This window comes from Lutra lutra, chromosome 1 (assembly GCF_902655055.1).
Source record: "Lutra lutra chromosome 1, mLutLut1.2, whole genome shotgun sequence".
In the NCBI taxonomy this organism is placed as follows: domain Eukaryota; kingdom Metazoa; phylum Chordata; class Mammalia; order Carnivora; family Mustelidae; genus Lutra; species Lutra lutra.
The window spans coordinates 154,940,580-154,959,146 of NC_062278.1; the positions used below are offsets into that span (position 1 = coordinate 154,940,580).

Below are 18,567 nucleotides of genomic sequence, written 5' to 3' on the forward strand. Positions count from 1 at the left end.
AGCCCATTTTGTTTTAAAAACCTGTGTTCCTGGACATGTTTCCTTATGGGTCAGCCTGGGTATGTGAGCAATAATTTGTCACCGGTCTATGTGTCCCTATGTGAGAGGCAGTGTCTGTCTCAGTATCCACATGTTTGAGCGTCTCTCTGTGTGTAAAGGTGTTGGTTGTATGTGTCCCAACAAGGTGTATGTTTGTGATCATGTGTGTGAGTCCATTTCAGGGTGCGTGTCTCTGTATTTGTTGGTTGTGCCCTTATTTCTGGTCTGTGTGAGTGCGAGTGTCTACTATTGTGCAGAATTGTGTACTATCCGTGTTTCTCCAGCAGAATGTGGTCCCATGTAAGTGTGTGCCTCTGTGTCAGGCGATAAGAGTCTCTGAGTCATGTATCACTGAGTTTGTCAGAGTGTGTCTGCCTCAGTGTGTGTGTCAATGATGTGTCTGCCTATGTCCGTGTGGGTGTCTGTGTGTCAGCACAGGTGTGCGTGTGTCGAGTGTGTCTGTCAGCCTAAGGGAATGTCAGCATGGGTGTCTGTGTGTGTCAGTGAGCCCGCATCAGGGTCTGTCCGTGTCCAGGGGGCTGGTTCCCCAATGTAAGGTCCCCAGGTCAGGGAGGATGCCTGTGTGTATTCTCCCGTGTGTGCCGGGATGCGTGCCTGTCCGTGTCCGCGTGGGTGGCTATCTGTGGCAAAGCGTCCCTGGGTCGGTGAGTGTGTACCCCAGCGTGTGCCCGCGTCTGCGTGTGTCTGTCTGTGCCCGCGTGGGCGGCTGTCTGTGGCGGGGCGCCCCCGGGTCAGTGTGGGGGTGTGCGCCCCGGCGGGTGCCCAGGGGTTCACCCTCTGAGAGGGCGGAGGGCCACGTGCGGAGTCCGGGGCGCGTCGCTCTGGGGCGGAGCCAGCCGGGGGCCCCAAGCCCCAGGCCGAGCCCAGGCGGGGCCCGCCCCCGACCCCGCCCCCAGCCCGAGCCCGCGCCGCCCGCCGAGCCCCGGAGCCCGAGCGGAGCGGCGGAGCCGAGACGGCGGCGGCGCCCGTAGGATGCGCGGATCGCGCCCCCGGGGCCGCTGAGCCTGCGCCCAGTGCCCCGAGCCCCGCGCCGAGCGGAGTCCGCGCCGAGCCTCAGCCGCCCATCCCGGGGCCAGGGCCGGGGGACCAGCAGGTGAGCGAGCGCCCCCGCGCCTGGGAGCACCGGCCGGGCCGGAGCCCCCTCCGCCTGCCGCCGCCCAACTTTCCTCCCCGAGGGTAGGAGCCTCCGGCCCCTGCGCACCCCCTCCCCTGCCCCGGGTGCGCCCGGCAGTTCCCTCCCCCATCGCTGCCCCCGAGGCGGGAGGGAGAGAAGAAAGGGTGCAAATCCTCGGGGCTGGAAGGGATTCCCCCGGGGGGGTGGGGGGGGCGTCTGTAATCGCCGTGCGCCCCCTCCCCATCCCTTTCCTTCCGGGTTTCCCGGTGCGCTGTCGAGGGCCCGGGGAGGAGGAGCTGCGGCCCCGGCTTCCCAGCCGACCCTGGCGCAGGCTCGGGGAGGGTCTGGGATTGGGACCCGGATTCCCGAGGCCGGAGACCCCAAGGTCAGAGCGGCGACTAGGCGCGCAGTGAGTGTGGTTCCAGAAAGCCGGGGAGCCGACCGAGCAGGGCTGGGAATGGGGGAGGGAGCCAATCACCCCCTTTCTCTGGGCCCCACTGAGCTGTCCTCTAGGGGTGTCTTCTTTGGGACCGGATCGCTGCCTGTCCTGACCTGGGAAAGATCTCTGCGCCCTGAGGGAGCAGAGATCTAAATACGTGTCCTATCTCTGCGAGCTTCGAGCCCGAAGAGATCTCTGTGCCCTTTGACGCCCTAACGGGGCCGCATCTGGTCTCTGAGCGCCTTGAAGGAGGAGAGATCTCCTTGTGCTCTCAACAAGGGAGATCTCTGTGCGTTGGGATTGGAGAGAGTTCTCTGCCCAGCTCGCTCTCGCTCTTACCCGGGCAGATCCACTCGCCTTGACGGGAGGGAGGTGGCTTTCATCCTCTGTGTTATTCGATCGTCTTTGGTGGCACGGGGAGGAACGGTTGTACCTAGCCTTGTGGAGGCTGGAGGTGCAGAGAGCTGTAGTGGGGGAAATGCTGGGGACAAGGCCCTGGCCATAGGCCTGCCTTGCAAACACCTGTTGGAGGCCAGGGCACAGATGAATCAGGAAGCCATGGCTGAGGTTGGGGCAGGAGTCAATCTTCTCTCCTTAAAGCATTGAGACCAGTCCTAGGAGGGCAGGGTGAGCCGCCTCTTAGGGTCCTTGGCTGGCATTTCATACCCCCAGCTGTCTCCCCACCTCCCACTGAGACCCTAGTCACTTTCCTCAGTGAGCCTGAACAGCGCGGTGGAGAAAGACACACCATATGACCCCCACCATGCCGCAGCACCTCAGCCTTCTCGCAGATTCCCACCAAGCCCCTCATGATCTAGAGGGACCCGGAGTAGCAGAGGCCCAGGCCACTGGGAGCCCAGGCCCTTTCGGCTGTCCTCAACTCCATCTCCTCACCCTCAACTCCTCCCAGCTGGAATCGGGCAGGTGCACGTGAGTGGGTGGTAATGGAGCTGGAAGGCGGAAGGAGGATGGCACAGGATGGTAGCTCATACCATGCTGCTGTCACAGGAGCATCAGGAGGGGAGGGTCAGGGGACAGCCAGACCGTGGAACACAGATTTGATGCTAGAATGTCCCACCCTGTGCTGAAATGAGATCCACTGAACTTTTAATCGAATTCTGCCATCACTGTCACATTGGACAGGAGAAAACTGAGGCCAAGAGTGGGTCAAGGACTTATCCAAGGTCATCTAGAGAGTCAGTAGATTTGGTGCACCACTCAGGATGAAGATTCCTTGAGAACTACTTCCTGGGGACCAAAATGAGCTAGGACTGACCGAAGAGGATCTGAGCAGAAAGGAAACAGGCTCTCGGGTGCCGACAATGAGCATTCAGCCCTGTGTGGCCTGGGCAGCTGCTGCGCCTCTGCGGTGCTTGGCCCATCCCTGGTTGGTCATCAAAGCTCTTCTGCAAAAGTTCCAGGATTGACTCACTCAGTATGAAGACCAAGCTCGCAGGAGTGGTGGGAAGCACCAGAGACAGCTGGGAGTTGTGGAGAAGAGGCTAGTGCCCAAGCCATTCCAAAAGGGAGTCCTGCAAACATCCTGAGGCAGTGGTCAATGGCAGTCTCTGTTCTGTTCACAGGAGGCAGGCTAGTTCCCACTGACCCTTGAGAAAGTTATTGGAAGTGTATGCACTGTCAGAAGTGTGACCCCATTGCCCCCCTGAAAGAGGAATAATTACCTTTGGCCAGAGGAGTCAAGAGTATCTCTCTAACAAAAATAACCTTCCTCATGGGTTTTGAAGGATGAATAGGAGTTTTCTAGATGGAGAAGTTGCAGTCTAGCCATCAGGACCGGCATGAGCAGTGCAGATTTGTGAAAAACACCCTTGTTAGTTCAGCGACCCATTGGGTCTCATGGTGTGAGGGAGGGAAGAGCAAAAGCTAAAGCCAAGGTCACAGTCACGGGGGCCCTTGTGAGCTCTATACTCAGGAATTGGGAATTTATCCTCAGTAATGGTACTAAAAATAGCTAACATTCACTGAGTGCTTTCTGTCAGCCAGGCACGGCACTAATCACTTTATAAGGCTCCTCTCAGGAATCCTTACATCAGCCCGGGAGGTGGGACCCTACTGATGACAATACTGCAGGTGGCGAAACTGAAGGCCCAACAAGGTGAACTAACTCGCTCACTGTCACACATCTACTAAGTAGCAGGCCTTGGGTTTGAGCCCAAGTGTCAGGTCTGCCCATGCAGACGACGAGTGCTATCAGAAGTCTTTCGGTTGAAGGAAAGGAACAGTCAGGTCACCACAGGTGGTGGAACCTGTGGCATCCCAGCTTTCTTCTCTGTTCAGAGACGCGCTGCTTCTTCCATCCCTGACTTTGATTGCTCATTAAATGAGATTCCCCACCACCCCACCACACTGCGAGAGTGAAGTTTAGGTTGGTAAGTTTGATAAAGAACAAAGGAGAAGTGACAGATATTTCGGGGTACTGAGCGGAACCGTTAGTACTTCCAAAGACAGATCCAACCATGCAGTGGTCAGTTGGAGGGGAGGGTCCAGTGTTTGGCAGGAGACCGGGGCTGGAGGTGGAAACTAGGAATCATCTGCAGATGCTGGCCATGGGAGTCATGGCAATGAACTAGATTGTCCAGCAAGAGTACAGACCAGTGGTCCTCAAGCCTGGCCACATAGACATCACTTGGACAGCTTTTAAAAATTGAAAAACATGGGGCGCCTGGGTGGCTCAGTGGGTTAAAACCTCTGCCTTCGGCTCAGGTCATGATCTCAGGGTCCTGGGATTGAGCCCCGTATCGGGCTCTTTGCTCAGTGGGGAGCCTGCTCCCCTCTCTCTCTGCCTGCCTCTCTGCCTACTTGTGATCTGTCTCTCTGTCAAATAAATAAATAAAATCTGTAAAAAATAAAATAAAATAAAAATTGAAAAACAAAACAAAACAAAAAAACCTATGCCCAGGCTCCACTCCCTCCCCTCAAGGTTCTAATTCATTTGACTCCAGGGTGAGGCCTGGGCATCAGAAATTTTGAAAGCACCCAGGTGAGCCTGATGTGAAGGAGAGAGTGCAAGAGAACAGCTTTGGTCCAGAGCCCTGAGGCACTCCAACAATTGAGGCCGGAGAAGTCTGCAAAGGAGGCTGAGAAGGAGCAGTTGGAGAGGTGGGAGTCGAGCCAGGAGTGGGAGGTGTCACAGAAAGCAAGGAGAGAGCACGTCCCAGAGGAAGGGGAGTCTTCTGTTTCTTTTCTTTCTTCTGAGAGTAAAGAAGATGCGTTCTGAGGAGTTCAGGCATAGATCAAGAAGAATGGCTAATTTTAAAAGGAGTGTCCATTAGATTGAGGATGCTGGTGTCCATTAGATTGAGGATGCTGGTGACAGTGAGCACCAGAAACTTCCTTAACACCTACAGAACGTGGTGCCCAACACAGATAGTTAGTTGTTGAATGAATGAATGAATGAATGAATGAATTGGTGAGAATAGGAGCCAGTTTGGAGTAGGTTCAGAAGTGAGCAGGAGGTGAGGACGTGGAGACAGCACGTGTAGACAGCTCTTTGCAAGAGTTTGATGGTTTAAGAGGGAGGAAGGAGATAGTAGGGAGCTGGCCAGGGGTGGAGTCAAGGGGAGGATGTAGAGAGAGCCCAGAGTGGACTCTAGGCATGTGTGTCCATGCAGTGCACCCACGGGCAGTACTTATAGGGCAAATACTTTTCCTGACAGTGAGGGGCCAGAGGTTTGAGTTGAAGTTGTGCCTCCGAGGGGGATTTTGATGGCAGGAACCATGGGGGTGGGGGACAGGAAGGGGAGGGAGATCTTGCTCTGAGATGAGAAGTGTTCCAGAAAGCAGTGTTTGGAGACACATTGAGGTCCTCAAGAGCAGATTACCAGGAGTAGAGGGACTAGGGTAGAAATCTTGTGGCAAACTCTATGAAGACGGCAGAGAGAGAAGGGATGAAGCCAGGGGGCAGACTGTGGACAGAGACTGGACGCTGCAGAGAGTAGAGCAGGCATGGGGGGGCTACAGAGTAAGCCAGGACTGGATTCCCACTGCCTTCTGCCTCCCCAGACTGACCTGAAGTGTTGGTCTGAGGCAGAATTCAGCTTGGGGTGGCGGAGGAGGGCCTGGATAAGACATTCAGCATCTACTCGGTGGCACAGAAGATTCTAGAAGGTGTACAATTCAGATTCAGTAACTGCTCTCATGAAGTTCACATACTATCGGGGAAAGACAGACCGGATACCACTAAACAAATAGATACTGAAGGTAATTTTAGATCATGACCAGGGCTGTGAAGGAAGTAAAACAGGATGATGTGGTGGACAGACAGGAGTGACCCTAGACTGGCTGATCAGGGAAGACCTCTTGAAGGAGGAGATTGAACTGAGACCTGAATAACAAGAAAGAACCAGGGACGCTGGGTGGCTAAGTTGGTTAAGCGGGTGACTCATGATTTCCCGTCATAATCTCATGGGTCATGAGATCAAGCCTGGCTCTACACTCAGTGGTGAATCTGCTTGAGATTCTCTCCTTCTGTGCTACTGCCCATTCGTGGGGTCTCTCTCTCTCTAAGATAAATCTAAAACAAACAAACAACAACAAAACAAACAAACAAAAAAACAAAACAAGGGAGAACCTATCCAGAGGAAATCTGGAGAAAGAATGTCTTAGAAAGAGGGAACTGCAAGTGCAAAGGCCCTGAGGCAGAGACAAGCTCCTGAGGTAACCAGAGCAGAGAAAATGAGGTGGAGATGGAGAGGTTCCATGCCTCAGTTTCCAACTGCCACCCTTTCTGTCATCTGCCCCCTTCAGACTGCCCCTTTTGTTATGCACGGCTTATATGACAGCCTGGAGCTGGCAGTGGTTCCTGGGGATGAGACTATTTTTAGACACAACTCTTCTCTCCGTGGGCCTAGAATATTCCGTGTCTTTTTAAGATGATCAATATGGAATGGGTGCTATTTATGGAGACCCCACATCAATTATTGGGTCCAGGGACCCTCAAATGGGAGAGGGAGTCCAGGAGCAGACTTTTCCAGGTCAAGTGCCATAGCTGGCACAGCTTTGGCACCATGTGACTCGTGGGCTCTTTGAAACCTGTGTCACCACCCCTGCCAGGTCACCCTCATCCCGTTCCGGAAGAGTCACAGCCATGGGCTGGGGAGCCGGGTACCCACCGCTTTCCTACCTCCAACTTCATTTCCTGGACAAGGTTCTGGCGTGCCCCAAGCCCCGCAGAAAATTTAGTGGTTATTGAAGCCGGGGTCCAGTGGGACAGATCTGTGACTCTCTTTGTCCATTCTTCACTCTGTTTACTACTCTGGTTAGGCAGAAAAGGAACCAAAGACCCTTGGGGCCTAGTAGGTTTACCCCTGGGGCCAGAGCGAAAGCTGCTCAAGACAGAGGAGATGGATGGCAGGAGTTGGGGGCTCAGCATGCTTGCGTGCATGCAATCGCACACACACACACGCACACACACCAGTGGAGGTTCCTATAGCCCAGAGATGCCAGGGGAGGGTACCTGGAGGAGGTGGGATTAGAGCCCAGCCGTGGCAGATGCCCAGAATTGGGAGAGGCGAAAGGGATCAGACTGTGTTCGCGGGCCTGTTGTGGGAAGAGAGCATTTATGCTCAGCAGCTGGAGTTCAGTTCTTTCTTTCTCCTCTTCAGTTCCTTCTTCTGACTAAATCTCCAGGGAGGCAGTGGGAAGTCGCGCCCCCACAAGGGTGTTAAGCAAAGCGAAAGGACGGAGCCGCTCTTGTGGCAGCTGTGTGGGCGCGGGAAGGTCCCTCACCCACTTGGTGATCCCTCCATTGTCATCCCCAGGGTATGTGCTCCCCTCCTTACAGTCCGGGAGGCCGGGGGCCAGCGCTGGTCAGCCTCTAGGCTCAAGGTCACTCGGGCACTCGGGTGGTGCTAAGCCCGGGGCCCGCGGTGCCCCGGCCCCACCTCCCGACGAGGCTGTGCCCAGGCAGTCCCCGTGCTTTCTGGGAATGGATTTTGAGCAGTAGAAAGGCTCTTCCTGGCATCAAGAGGGTGGTAAATGCCTTTCTGGTTGGTATTGATTCCTCGAAGTCCTGGGCAAAGGAAGGGCCTGGCTCCAGAAGCAGTGTTCAAAGGGATGGAGGGCAGGGAGAGGTTTGGCTGGAGCTGCTGATTTTAGTCCTCGGGCTTCATTAGCCATGCAATCTGGCCTGGCTGGGCCATCTAAGATGCCGGGGAACATCAGACCATGGGAGGGACCAGCCCAGCCCCATCAATACTTCCTGCATGGCCATCAAAGCCCCAGCCTCATCGACCTGGGCCAGGATCAGGGAAGGGGTACAAAGAGCCCCTCTGAGCCAAAGTGCCTGCCCCTGCTGCCCAGCACTGCTGCCTGCCTTGGGGCCCACCCCTGGGAAGAATCCCAGCCCCCGAGTCTGTTACCCCACCCTCAGCCAGAGGACACCCAGCTGCACGTGCGGGTGCAGGCAGGCAAAGGGGGCCCGCCACAGCCGGACTTGAGGGGAAGAAGGCGCAGGACGGGGGCCAGCCATTTGCAGCGCCAACCCCGCCGCCGCCACCACCACCGTGGTGGTTGGATGTGGCACAGACTGCCAGTTAAATAAAGCGACAGCTAGTTGCTAACAAAAGTGGAAACCCAGGGAAAGCCCCCACTCACTTGCTGAGCTGGGTGTCGGTTAGATGTATAATTGCTGAGTTTCCGTTTCAGGAAATGTCTGAGGGAAGGAGAGAAAAATATTCCCTAAGGATCCCCCGGGGGCGGCTGTCCCCAGAGATAGCTGGACTTCGGGTCCTTCCCAGTCCTCGCCTTTTATGATCGAGTGAAGGACTTGTCCCCGGCTGGGTCCCGTGTGGTCACAGTGCATTGCAAAGGGAAGTCAGATGGCCGTCCCCGGCAAATGCAATGTAAAAGTCTCAGAAGCATTATGTCAAGCAGGAACATTTGGCACAAACAGCCCATACAGTGTGCTTCTATATATGTGAAGTTCTAGAACAGGTCAGACTCATCTATGATGATGGAAATCAGAAAAGCTGACCGGAAGGGGACACTCGGGAACTTTCTGGGGCGGTGGGAATGTTTGCTAGCTTAACTAAGGTGGTAGTTATACAAGTGTATACATTTGTTAAAACTCATTCACCTATACACTGAAAATCAGTGCATTTTCATATATAGAGATGTGCCCATTCTGTCTCATAGACAATTTTGTGGCACAGATTTTGTGTGTGGATGGATTGGCTTATCTTTCTCTGGGGGTTAAGGGACCCTAAGCATCCCCAGGCTTCCCTAGGGCACTCCTGTCTCCCTAGTGCACACAGTAGGTACTCCATAAATGCTTTGGTTGCCATGACCTTAGTATACAGTTCCCCTGTGAAACCATTTTTTTTTTTTTTTTAGCCCAGGTGTTGAGAAAAATGAGTTGGAAGAAACGGGGCTAGAGACTTAGGATGCTGATTGCCAGCCATCTCGCGGGCACCTATGTGCTGGTCGGGTGCTTCCTGGGCCACCTTTCTGGCCCAACTGTGTGTGGTGTGTGGGTATAGACGGTACATGGTCTGGGCCAGCAGTGCCCTGGTTGACCGAGCCAGCTGTCTGACTTCTGAGTTTTGTGGTCACATAGTGGATCCTCTAAGCCCCCACCCTGGAGCCCCAGGACCCCTAGGCAGCCCTGGGCCGTGAGTAACATCTCAGTGCCTGACATAACGTTCCAGACCCCTGTGCATGGAGAAATAATTGGGCTTACAAGATAGACTCAGGCCTGGAAGGAAGCGGATGCCAGGCGCCCTGTGCAGGGGGCCCTGAATGACCTGGGCCGTGTGTGTGGTTCCCCTGACCTGGCACCAGCAATACCAGGGAACTTGAGACGAGCAAGCCCTTTCCAGTCTCCCAAAGGGCCCTATCCCTACTGTGGGGAAGATGGAGTTTGAAAAAACAGGGACTTTGGCTGAATCCAGGGCTCAAGCCAAAGGTGCCCCCACCCCATTCCAGCTCTCCCCTCAGCTCCCACTCCAGAAGGAGGGGTCTGGTCCCAGGGACCCCTTTTTATTCTGCCTGGGGAATCACTTAGCAGAGCAAACGGGTGGGGTTTTCTTGTCAGCTGAATTAGCTTCGGCTTCAGCCCGAGTGTTGGAATAAATGAGATGCAAATGCATGTAAATGAGGGCATCCCCGGCTTCTGGGGTGGGCGTGTTCGCCTCCAGAAAGGATGGGGGTGGGGATTCTGCAGGACTTCCCCAGATTGCTGGGGGCTGGGATCGGGACTGGAGAAGGAAAGCCCCCTGGGGATCATCCTCCCCCAAAGCTCGGGCTCTGGGCTAGACAGAGTTAAAGTCTATGCAGCCTCAGAGGAGCGGAGCCTGCAGGGAGCCGGTTCGCTGAGGCCCTGCACAAGGACGTGCCAATGTGCCTTTGATCTGGGAGCAAGGACCTGAATGCACAGGCCACGAGCACCAGCTGGCACCCCCACTGAGCCTTTGTCCAAGCCGTTACCCTGGGAGAGCCAGGACTGTGCAGATAATTGCCTGGGCTGGAGGGATGCCGTTGACCCCTCCCACTTCCCCCTCTCCCCTACCCCCATCCCCACCTGTGGCTCCAGTCAGCACAACCACCCACAAGCCACTGCCCCAAACCAGGGTGGCCACTTTCTGGGCTGCTGAAGACAACTCTCCTTCAACCCATCCCCGCCCCGTCCTCTCCCTCTGCTTCTCTCCCCTCCCCCACCCCGGGGCTAGCCTGAGGCCCAGCCCAAAGGCAGTGGAATTCTGTAAGGGTTTAGGGCCCAACAGCAGGGAGGGAATGCCATCCGGTAGAGAGGGAACGTGAACTACCCATGAGAGTCACATATGTAACTTGAAATTTTCTAGTAGCCACATTTTAAGAAGTCAAAAAAACAACTGAGATTAATTGTAACATTTCATTTAACCCCGTACATCCAAAATGTTAACCAGCATAAATTGTAATCAGTGTTTAAAAGTTAATAATGAAATTTGTGGGGACTGTACCACTCTGGATGGCCACTGGGATAGCCACATTCCAAGTGGTCAGTAGCCACGTGGGCTGGGTGGCTACCCTGTTGGACAGGGCCGTTCAACAGGGCCAGAGCTGGAGATAAAAATTGCTGGGGAATCATTTCCAACGGGTAAACTGCTGAGTCCCTGGCCATTGGCAGAAATCGGCCAGGTCTCCCTGGGAGCAGCTGCCCAAGCGTGGGCACAGGCAGGCCGGCCAGCCAGGCTGCTGAGAGGGAGGAAGGACCAACCTTGGCTGGACTCCTCATTTTGTAGGGGGGTCACAGACATGCCCCGCCCTTGTCGAAGATTGACCTTACCCCTTCCTCCCAGCCCTCTGTGCCAGCAGAAGTAGGAGGGAATGTGAGTGTCTTGGTGAGACCTGGCTTTCACCAGACAGACTGGGGCCTGCTTACTTAACCTCGAAGCGTCAGATTTCCCTTTGTGTAAAACAGATACTAACCTCCCCTCTCCCTAGAATTGTTGCAAGAATGAAATAAGGTGATCACAGCAGCACTTCCGGCAGTCCCAGACACATCATGAGCCTACAACCCTGCTGGATTGGCCCACCCAGCTTGTGGCTGAGAAAAACAAGGCCCAGAAAAAGGGGGCTTTGTGTCGTTCTTCTCCAAGTTCACAGGCTGGGCAATAGGAAGGTTAATCTGGCACTCATTCGTTCATTCATTCACTCATTCATTCACCAGACCTTTAGAGGCACCTCTACTGGGCCAGACTGTGGTTCGGAAGCTCAGGACACAGCCGAAGGGAGAGGTAGATGTGGAAGGAAGTCAATTAACTGCATCCTGTGATGAAGTGGGTATGAGAATGCAAGTGTGCTGAGAACACAGAGAAGGGAAAGCCAGCCAGGCAGGGAGGACTGGGAGTGGGGTCAGAGGAGGCAGCAAGACAGGTCTTTCAAAGAGGGATCCTCTGAGTTGGATCTAGTAGGAAAAAAGTAGTGGCCACAGCAACCACAATGATAAGAGCAACTGGCATTCATAAGATACTTCCTGTGTGCCGAGCATGTGAGAGTATTAATAATCTAAGCCTCAGAACGGCCCTGTGCAGCAGGTACGATTATGACCCCCATTTTACAGATGGGAAAACTGAGGCAGAGACACATCAGTTAACTTGTCCAAGGACACGTCAAAATAAGTGGACAGGACCAGATCCACACAGGCACTTGAATCATGTCCCTATCCCGTTTAGAAACAGAATATCCTGCAGAGAAGGACATGGGGAGGCCAAAGGCGGAAGCAGAACCGGGCGCAGGTCTGGGTTCTCTGGCCCAGGGCGTTTCCTCATGGCCCATCTTGGCAAGGCTGAGTGGAAATGTCCTCACAAGCCACCACAGAGTCTCTTTGCTGATGGCTCGTCTTCATCTCCCCATCATCACCTGTTGATTTAGGATCCATTACCTTGGGAAGAAAAGTGTTCTATGAAGTCATTTGTAAGACCGTGTACACAGCGGGTGCTGATTACTGAATCATTCGATTAATAAAATGAGTCTGAGTTGAGGTGTTAATTAGTTTTAACTCATTCTCCTCAAGGAAGAAATGAATTCACTCCTCCTGCTCTCACTGCCACCTGTGGGGAGCGAGCCCTGGCCTCATGGGCACCCACGCGCTCTCCCTGAGCCTCTTGCTGAAGGACTGAGGAGCTGTGGAAGGCGGGGCCATGGGGCAAGGGCACAGGTGAGCTGAGTCTCCAGAGCGGGAGGGAGAAGGGAGGAGCCGAGGAAGCCAGCAGAGATTTTCTAGGAAGCCTGGGAACCACTTCCACAGAGTGCCTTGCATAAATTTACATAGCAAAGAATATTCTTTGCATGCTGTGTTCCAGAGGCTGTGATTCCAAGGCGACCAAAATGCTAGAAGTGACTCAGAATGCCGGAGCATGCCTGCCTTGGGATCCAGGAGGGGAATGGGAAGGAAGGCTCTGCAAGGAGGGACTAGGCTGGAGTCAGGCCCCTCTTCACCCCTCAGGTGATCAACCTTTCTGGTTTGTTCCGGACCAAAGGGTATCGCCTCTCAGGATGCAGGAATCTTAGTGCTGAAGCCAGAGAAGTCCGGAGTGTCACTCCCTGGCCCTGGACCATACCCACAGCTACACTCTTTTCGTGTTCCACAACCTGGCATGGTGACCGCCACGGATTGAGCCCCAGCTGTGTGCCCCGTACATTCAGGAAAGTCTTCCTTCAGGAAGGCCAGCTGAAGAGACAACACGGAGACAACTCCAGAGGGCTCCGGTGTCTGGTGCGGACAGTCACTGCTCTCCCTCATGGCATCTCCACCTTGTTGTAATACCCAGGTGTACAGGCCAGCGATTCAGAGGTTTTGGGGCTATTTGGTGAAATCAGACTGCCTGAGAGGCGATACCCTTTGGTCCCAAACAAACCCAGGGACTGACTATCAGGGAGCCTTTGTGGCCAGGAAGCAGGCAAGGGCTGGATGCCCAGAGGAGGGAGATCAGCGTGGGTGGGCAACCATAGAAGGTGTCCTAGAGAAGGGGGTCATGAGGAAAGCCTGAGATGGCCCTGCCATCGCACAGGGCAGGGGCTGTGTTTGGGAAGGGCTGGGCCAGGGAGTGGTGGAACTGCAGAGTGGAGGGAAAGAGGGAGGAGGCCAGTGGCCATGAGGTCAGCATTGTCCCAGCTTGGGGGACAAGGTCTGCCCCTGGGCAGTAGCATCTGGATTGGAGGCTGGAATGTTTGATGGGGGTGGAGGTGTGTAGCCAGTGTCACAAGAAAGGATCAGATTGAAAAGGAAGCCTCACAGATTGCTTCCCTGGGCTCAGGAGCCAGCAGAACTTTGACAGAGAAGCCCCCGGTAACCAGAAACTGATAAACTTGGGACAGGATTGGTTTGGGGTCCCCTGGAGCTTGAGTCCGGCCGACAGAAAAGGGGCAACCAGGTTGGGCAGGGTGGTCAGCTGGAAGAAGCCATTCCAGCCCAGGGAGCATCTACAGGACTAATGGGGACAAAGAAGCTAGCCTGGACGAGGGAAGAGAGTCATGAGGGTGCTGCTTCTAGAGGAACGGTCTCGGAATCAAATCAGGCCAGGCTTCTCCACACATTGGATCTGTATAAGACTGAGACGTATTCTTTCCCCAGATTGCTGGGGGCCTAACCTCCTAGGCCTGCAGGAGATGGCTGGGTGTGAGCCTGGAGCGTCCTCGGGCCTTCCCACCCCAGCCCCCCAACCCTGGCATCACCAGAAACCTTGCAGCCAGGGCTCAGTCAGTTTCGGCCGCAGGCAGGGCGTGAGCCCTGAGCTGCTGAAGGAAGAGCAAGACCAAAGCCAGGTGCAGGCAGGGGGAGAACAAGGGAGAAAACGGATCCATCCTGCCCGCCCACCCTGCACCGCCTGCGGGCCCAGAGACAAAGGACACCTTTGACTGGTTTACTTTGGAACCTGAGGCTGCCTGGCTGCTGGGCAGCAGGGAACCTCACCTGGTTTCAGGAACCACAGAGTCCCAAGGATTCAGGTGCTCTACTGGAGGCCACGGGGAACAAGACCCTTCCTCAGACCTAGGCCCCCGTTGTCAGTGCTTCTTTATTAACATGCGAAATAATAAGATCTGGCAGCGGGTCTGATAAGCCTTTTAATTGTGGACTATCAATGAGCGTTCATGATATATGAGATCCTGGGGGCACCGGTCACAGAACGGGAGAATGTCAGCAGGTTCTATGGGTCCCAGCACCGCTAACACAATCGCTTTGCTGCCTGTATTCGTGATTGAGGGAAGTGCTCAGTTGCATTTAAAAGTTAGTAAGAACAAGGAGCATTTCCTCCTACGCCGAAATCTTTCCCACCCATCCAAGAGGGCTTTAGGAACCCCTGAACTCCACAAACAAGGAAAGTTGTCTCTGTCATTAGCAGTCGGGAGAGTGTTCTCCCTTGGCCAGGGAGATAGCTGGTAACTGGAGGGGAATCCAAGTGTGAGGGAGAGGGGACAATTTTTTCCTTGACCTGGGTGCTCTTTCCAGCTGTGTTTAGTTTGAGGAAATTCATCCACCTGCACGCTTAGAATATGTGCGCCAATCTACGTGAATCAATTGATTTCAATACACATTTTTTAACACCTTTATTAGAACAGACGGCTACGCAGGTGTGAGCTTGTATGTGCATGCACATTCTCTGTCTCTCTCACACACACACATGCATACACACACACACATGCATACACACACACACACACACTCCCCAGTATATACCGGTGAGCCTCTGCAAGTCCATGGGCATACACGTGTCCCCAGAACCCTTGCAGGCATGTGGACACAGATGGATACAGTGAGACAGAGAACACTATTTTTAGGAAAAAATTCCAAGCCAAAGAGGAGGCTTCCTGATTTACTTAAATAGTGATTGCTGTTGGTGGAGAGGATTGCCCTGGAAAGGGCCATTGTCATCCTGGCTGGCTTTTTTTCTTTTTTTCTTTTTTCAATAAGGACTAATGACTATTGTTTTTGTAAAAATAATACAAGATCATCCTAAGTAATTCAAGCACTAAAGAAAAGTACAAAAAGGAAAGTGTAACATGACCCACATTTTTACCAGCGAAGGAAAAAAAATCACCATTCACGGGGCGCTTAGGTGGCTCCGTGGGTCAGGCATCTGCCTTCGGCTCAGGTCATGATCTCAGGGTCCTGGGATGGAGCCCCGCATGGCATAGGGCTTCCTCCTCGGTGGGGAGTCTTCTTCTCCCTCTGCCACTCCCCTTGTTTGTGCTCTCTCTGTCTCTCTCTCTCTCCCAAATGAATAAATAAAAATCTTTAGGAAAAAAAAAATCGCCATTCACCTTTGGCGATGAGTGTCACAGACACCTTTCTTGTTCACTCAAAGATGGAAGCTGAACAGGGACACGCTTTTATAACAGGGGAAACTACTCCCTCACCTGCTGTTATTAACTTGTCTTGAGTGAAACCGAGGAACAAGACCCCGAAGGATGGAGTGGTTCTTAAAGTGCTGGGTCCTAGGACCTCTCCTCTGACCTCCCTTCACACCGGCCTCGTTGCCCTTCCCTGGGGACCAGAGGTGCCCTTTGGAGGTCCTGGCTGTGTTATGCTTGCTCACCATTTACCTGTCAGCTGGCCAGGTGCCTGCCTCCCAGCCATCCTGGGCCCGGGCCTGGGACCTTTGCTGGCAATGTGCAAGGGTTGGTGCGGCGGATCGCTGGGGTCATTGGTGACGTATTTCATGGGAGTGAGATCAAGGCAAAGCCTGCCTTTGGTTGACGGAAAGGGATTCTGTCCTGGCAGAGATCTCCAACAGGTGTCCGCCCTGCCCCCTTGAGCTGGTGCCCGGCCATTCCTGGGTTTGATGTGGTAATTAGCGACACTGCCTCCCCCTTCCCGGTGGCATCCCGGTCAGAGCTTCTGTGCCTACCACATCCTGTTTTGCTGGGACAGTCAGGAGTACATTCTTTGGTCTCCATGTCATAGGCAGAGCATGTTCGCACCAGGTCCCGGATCGGTTGAGGCCACGGGGGCCCACATTCTCGCAGTCTGGCGTGAGTCCCGTACGTGTGCTGCTCGGACACCCCTGTGGAGGGTGGTCAGTTTTCTGGTTCTGCCAGCACCTGGGGCAGCCCTCATTTGTTCAGATTTGGGAGGAGGGAGCATGTGGAGAGGTGTGAAGAGCCCGAGATGCTCTGTTTGAGCTTTCCATCTTCGGAAGAATGCTCGCCCTGGGGATTTGGGGCGGGGGAAACCCTCCAGCAGGACATTACTGCAGTTGTGTACACCGCGGTGCTGACATCTGGATGACAGCTCTGAAGCTCTGCCCCTGCTGTTTCCAAACCCCCTGGCATTTGCCTGGGTCTCATTCAGCAGACACAGATGGCCCTTCAGGTACCAGATGTTGGCACCTCCATGCCCCAGGGAAAGTCTGGGCACCCTCCACCTGCAGGCACATGGTGCTGTACCATAGATAGAGTACCCCCCTCCCACACTTTGGCCCCACTGCCTGGGCTGCCTCTGCCCAGAAAAGAAGCCTGGGCATTGGCCCAGGACGCCTCTGATCACCTTCCACAGGGCTCCAGGGTTTCCTATAGAAGGGACAAGCTTGAGAGGAGGGACGGCACCGGGTACCTTCCCATACCTTTCCCTCACCTACACATTCTTCATCATTCCTTTCATCATTCATTTGTTCAGGACCAGCCTTGCCAAGGCCCTGGGACAAAAAGATGACAGGTCCCAGCCCTGCCCCAGCAAGTGTCCCTCCTAGTCCAGAGAGAGTCAACACCTTTGTAGGAAGTGTATCAGTCGGTTTGGTTCAGGAACCCACAAGTGCAAATGTTCCCTTTTGTGGTGAGTGGGGCAGAACAAAGGACTTCAATGACACAGCCACTCTTGCCTAATTGCCATCAAATGTGCTCACTGGGACGGGAAAGGCACCCTCCTGTGGGTCCCCACACAGAGCCCACAGCCTGGAGGACACTGGGTTTGCCAGCACCAGCAAGGTGTGCCTCTGGAGATGTTGGGGACAGTGGCTGGGACCCTCTCTGCGAACCTCGTCCTTCCCTCCACCTGCACAGCCCGTGTTCTTTGGCTTCCCCACAGGCCACGCAAGGACTGCCTGGGCCCCAGAAGCAGGATGAGAAGATGGCAGACTTCCTGTTACCTCGGGGCACTAGCAGCTTCCGCAGGTTCACCCGGGAGTCCCTGGCGGCCATCGAGAAACGCATGGCGGAGAAGCAAGCCCGAGGCTCGGCCGCCTCACAGGAGAGCCGAGAAGGGCTGCCCGAGGAGGAGCCTACCCGGCCCCAGCTGGACCTGCAGGCCTCCAAAAAGCTGCCAGATCTCTATGGCAACCCGCCCCGAGAGCTCATCGGGGAGCCCCTGGAGGACCTGGACCCCTTCTACAGCACCCAAAAGGTGACTGCCACCCACCTCCCTGCCCACGCCTTCCTGCAGCTCCCCTCTCAGCGCAGCAGACAGGGAGGGGCCTCGCCTCCATATGGGGCTGCGTTTGGGGTGGGCTCCCTGGGCTTTGGGGGCGTGAGTCACTGGGGATCTATATTCCAATCACTTTCATTTTATTCCCAAATAAAAGCCAGAATCACGCAGCCTGGTAATGTTTGGTGTTAGACGAGAAGGAGCGGGCAGCCACAGTTGAAATCTTGCCTCCTTGGGGAGTGCCAGCTGTGGGGGTCATCTGTAGTTAGACTTTCCCCTCGGGCAGACTCCAGCCATCCTGCAGGGTGTATGATTTGGAGCTGGACCCCAGAGCACAGCATGTGGTCCCAGCTCCTACTAGGGACACATGTAGCCCGGAGGATTCACTGGGCCTGGCAGTGCCTGGGTAGCTCAGACCGGGGGTCACAGCAGCAGCTCCTGGGCCTTGCAGGCTGGCAGTGGGGCGGTGAAGGCCAACGGGAAATCTCAGAAGGGTGGGGAGAGAGCTTGTTCTGCTGTTGTCCTTCTGAGTGTAGGGAGATGAAGTTGCTTTTGTCCACTAGGCAGGGTGACTCGGGCTCCCTCCCAGCAGGGATTTCCACCCAGGAGGTGGATTCCCCCATCTGGGTGCCCTGCCCCTGCCTCACCGCTCAGACCACAGGCACACGAGGCTCCCACAGAGGCCTGGTCCCCAGCTGGTTGCCCACGCTTCCAGGCCTCGCTGCTGGAGGAAGGCGGGTTTGCATTTGGTGGCAGCCTTTCCCCAGAAGGCCAGGTACAGAGGAAGAAGGTGGCTGCTCTCATTATTGGGGAAATGCTGGAGGGCAGACAGGGTCAGTGCTCCCAAGGCAAGTGTGAGTCCTGTGGGTCTGTATCACTAGGTGCCTGAGTGTGTGTGTGACTGTGCATTTCAGAGACCAAGAGCCTGGGGACAGGTGTGGTTGTCTCCTGTGTGATGGGAGTGGGTATGGGTGTGTGGGTAAAGGGAAAACCCACCCAGTCTATATGCATAGGTAGGAGAAGAGAGCTTGAACCCTGGTTCAGGTGATGCAAGTGAGGGTGGGGTCAGAGTTAGTCTGGGAAGAAGCTGGGATC

General features: G+C 54.9%; 1 protein-coding gene across 2 annotated transcripts in view; it reads left to right on the forward strand.

Moving 5' to 3' along the window:
• The first annotated feature begins 988 nt into the window (after window positions 1–988).
• SCN5A (sodium voltage-gated channel alpha subunit 5) overlaps window positions 989–18,567 on the forward strand; it is a 95,783-nt gene continuing 78,204 nt past the window's right edge. The window contains exons 1-2 of one of the 2 annotated variants that reach the window (XM_047740309.1): window positions 989–1,153; window positions 17,137–17,451. In XM_047740309.1, coding sequence (XP_047596265.1) covers window positions 17,179–17,451 — 273 coding nt within the window. In that variant the 5' untranslated portion in view covers window positions 989–1,153; window positions 17,137–17,178. Of the gene's footprint in view, window positions 1,154–1,215; window positions 1,237–17,136; window positions 17,452–18,567 lie in introns of those variants that run through there. The other variant, XM_047740301.1, reaches the window with a different exon arrangement.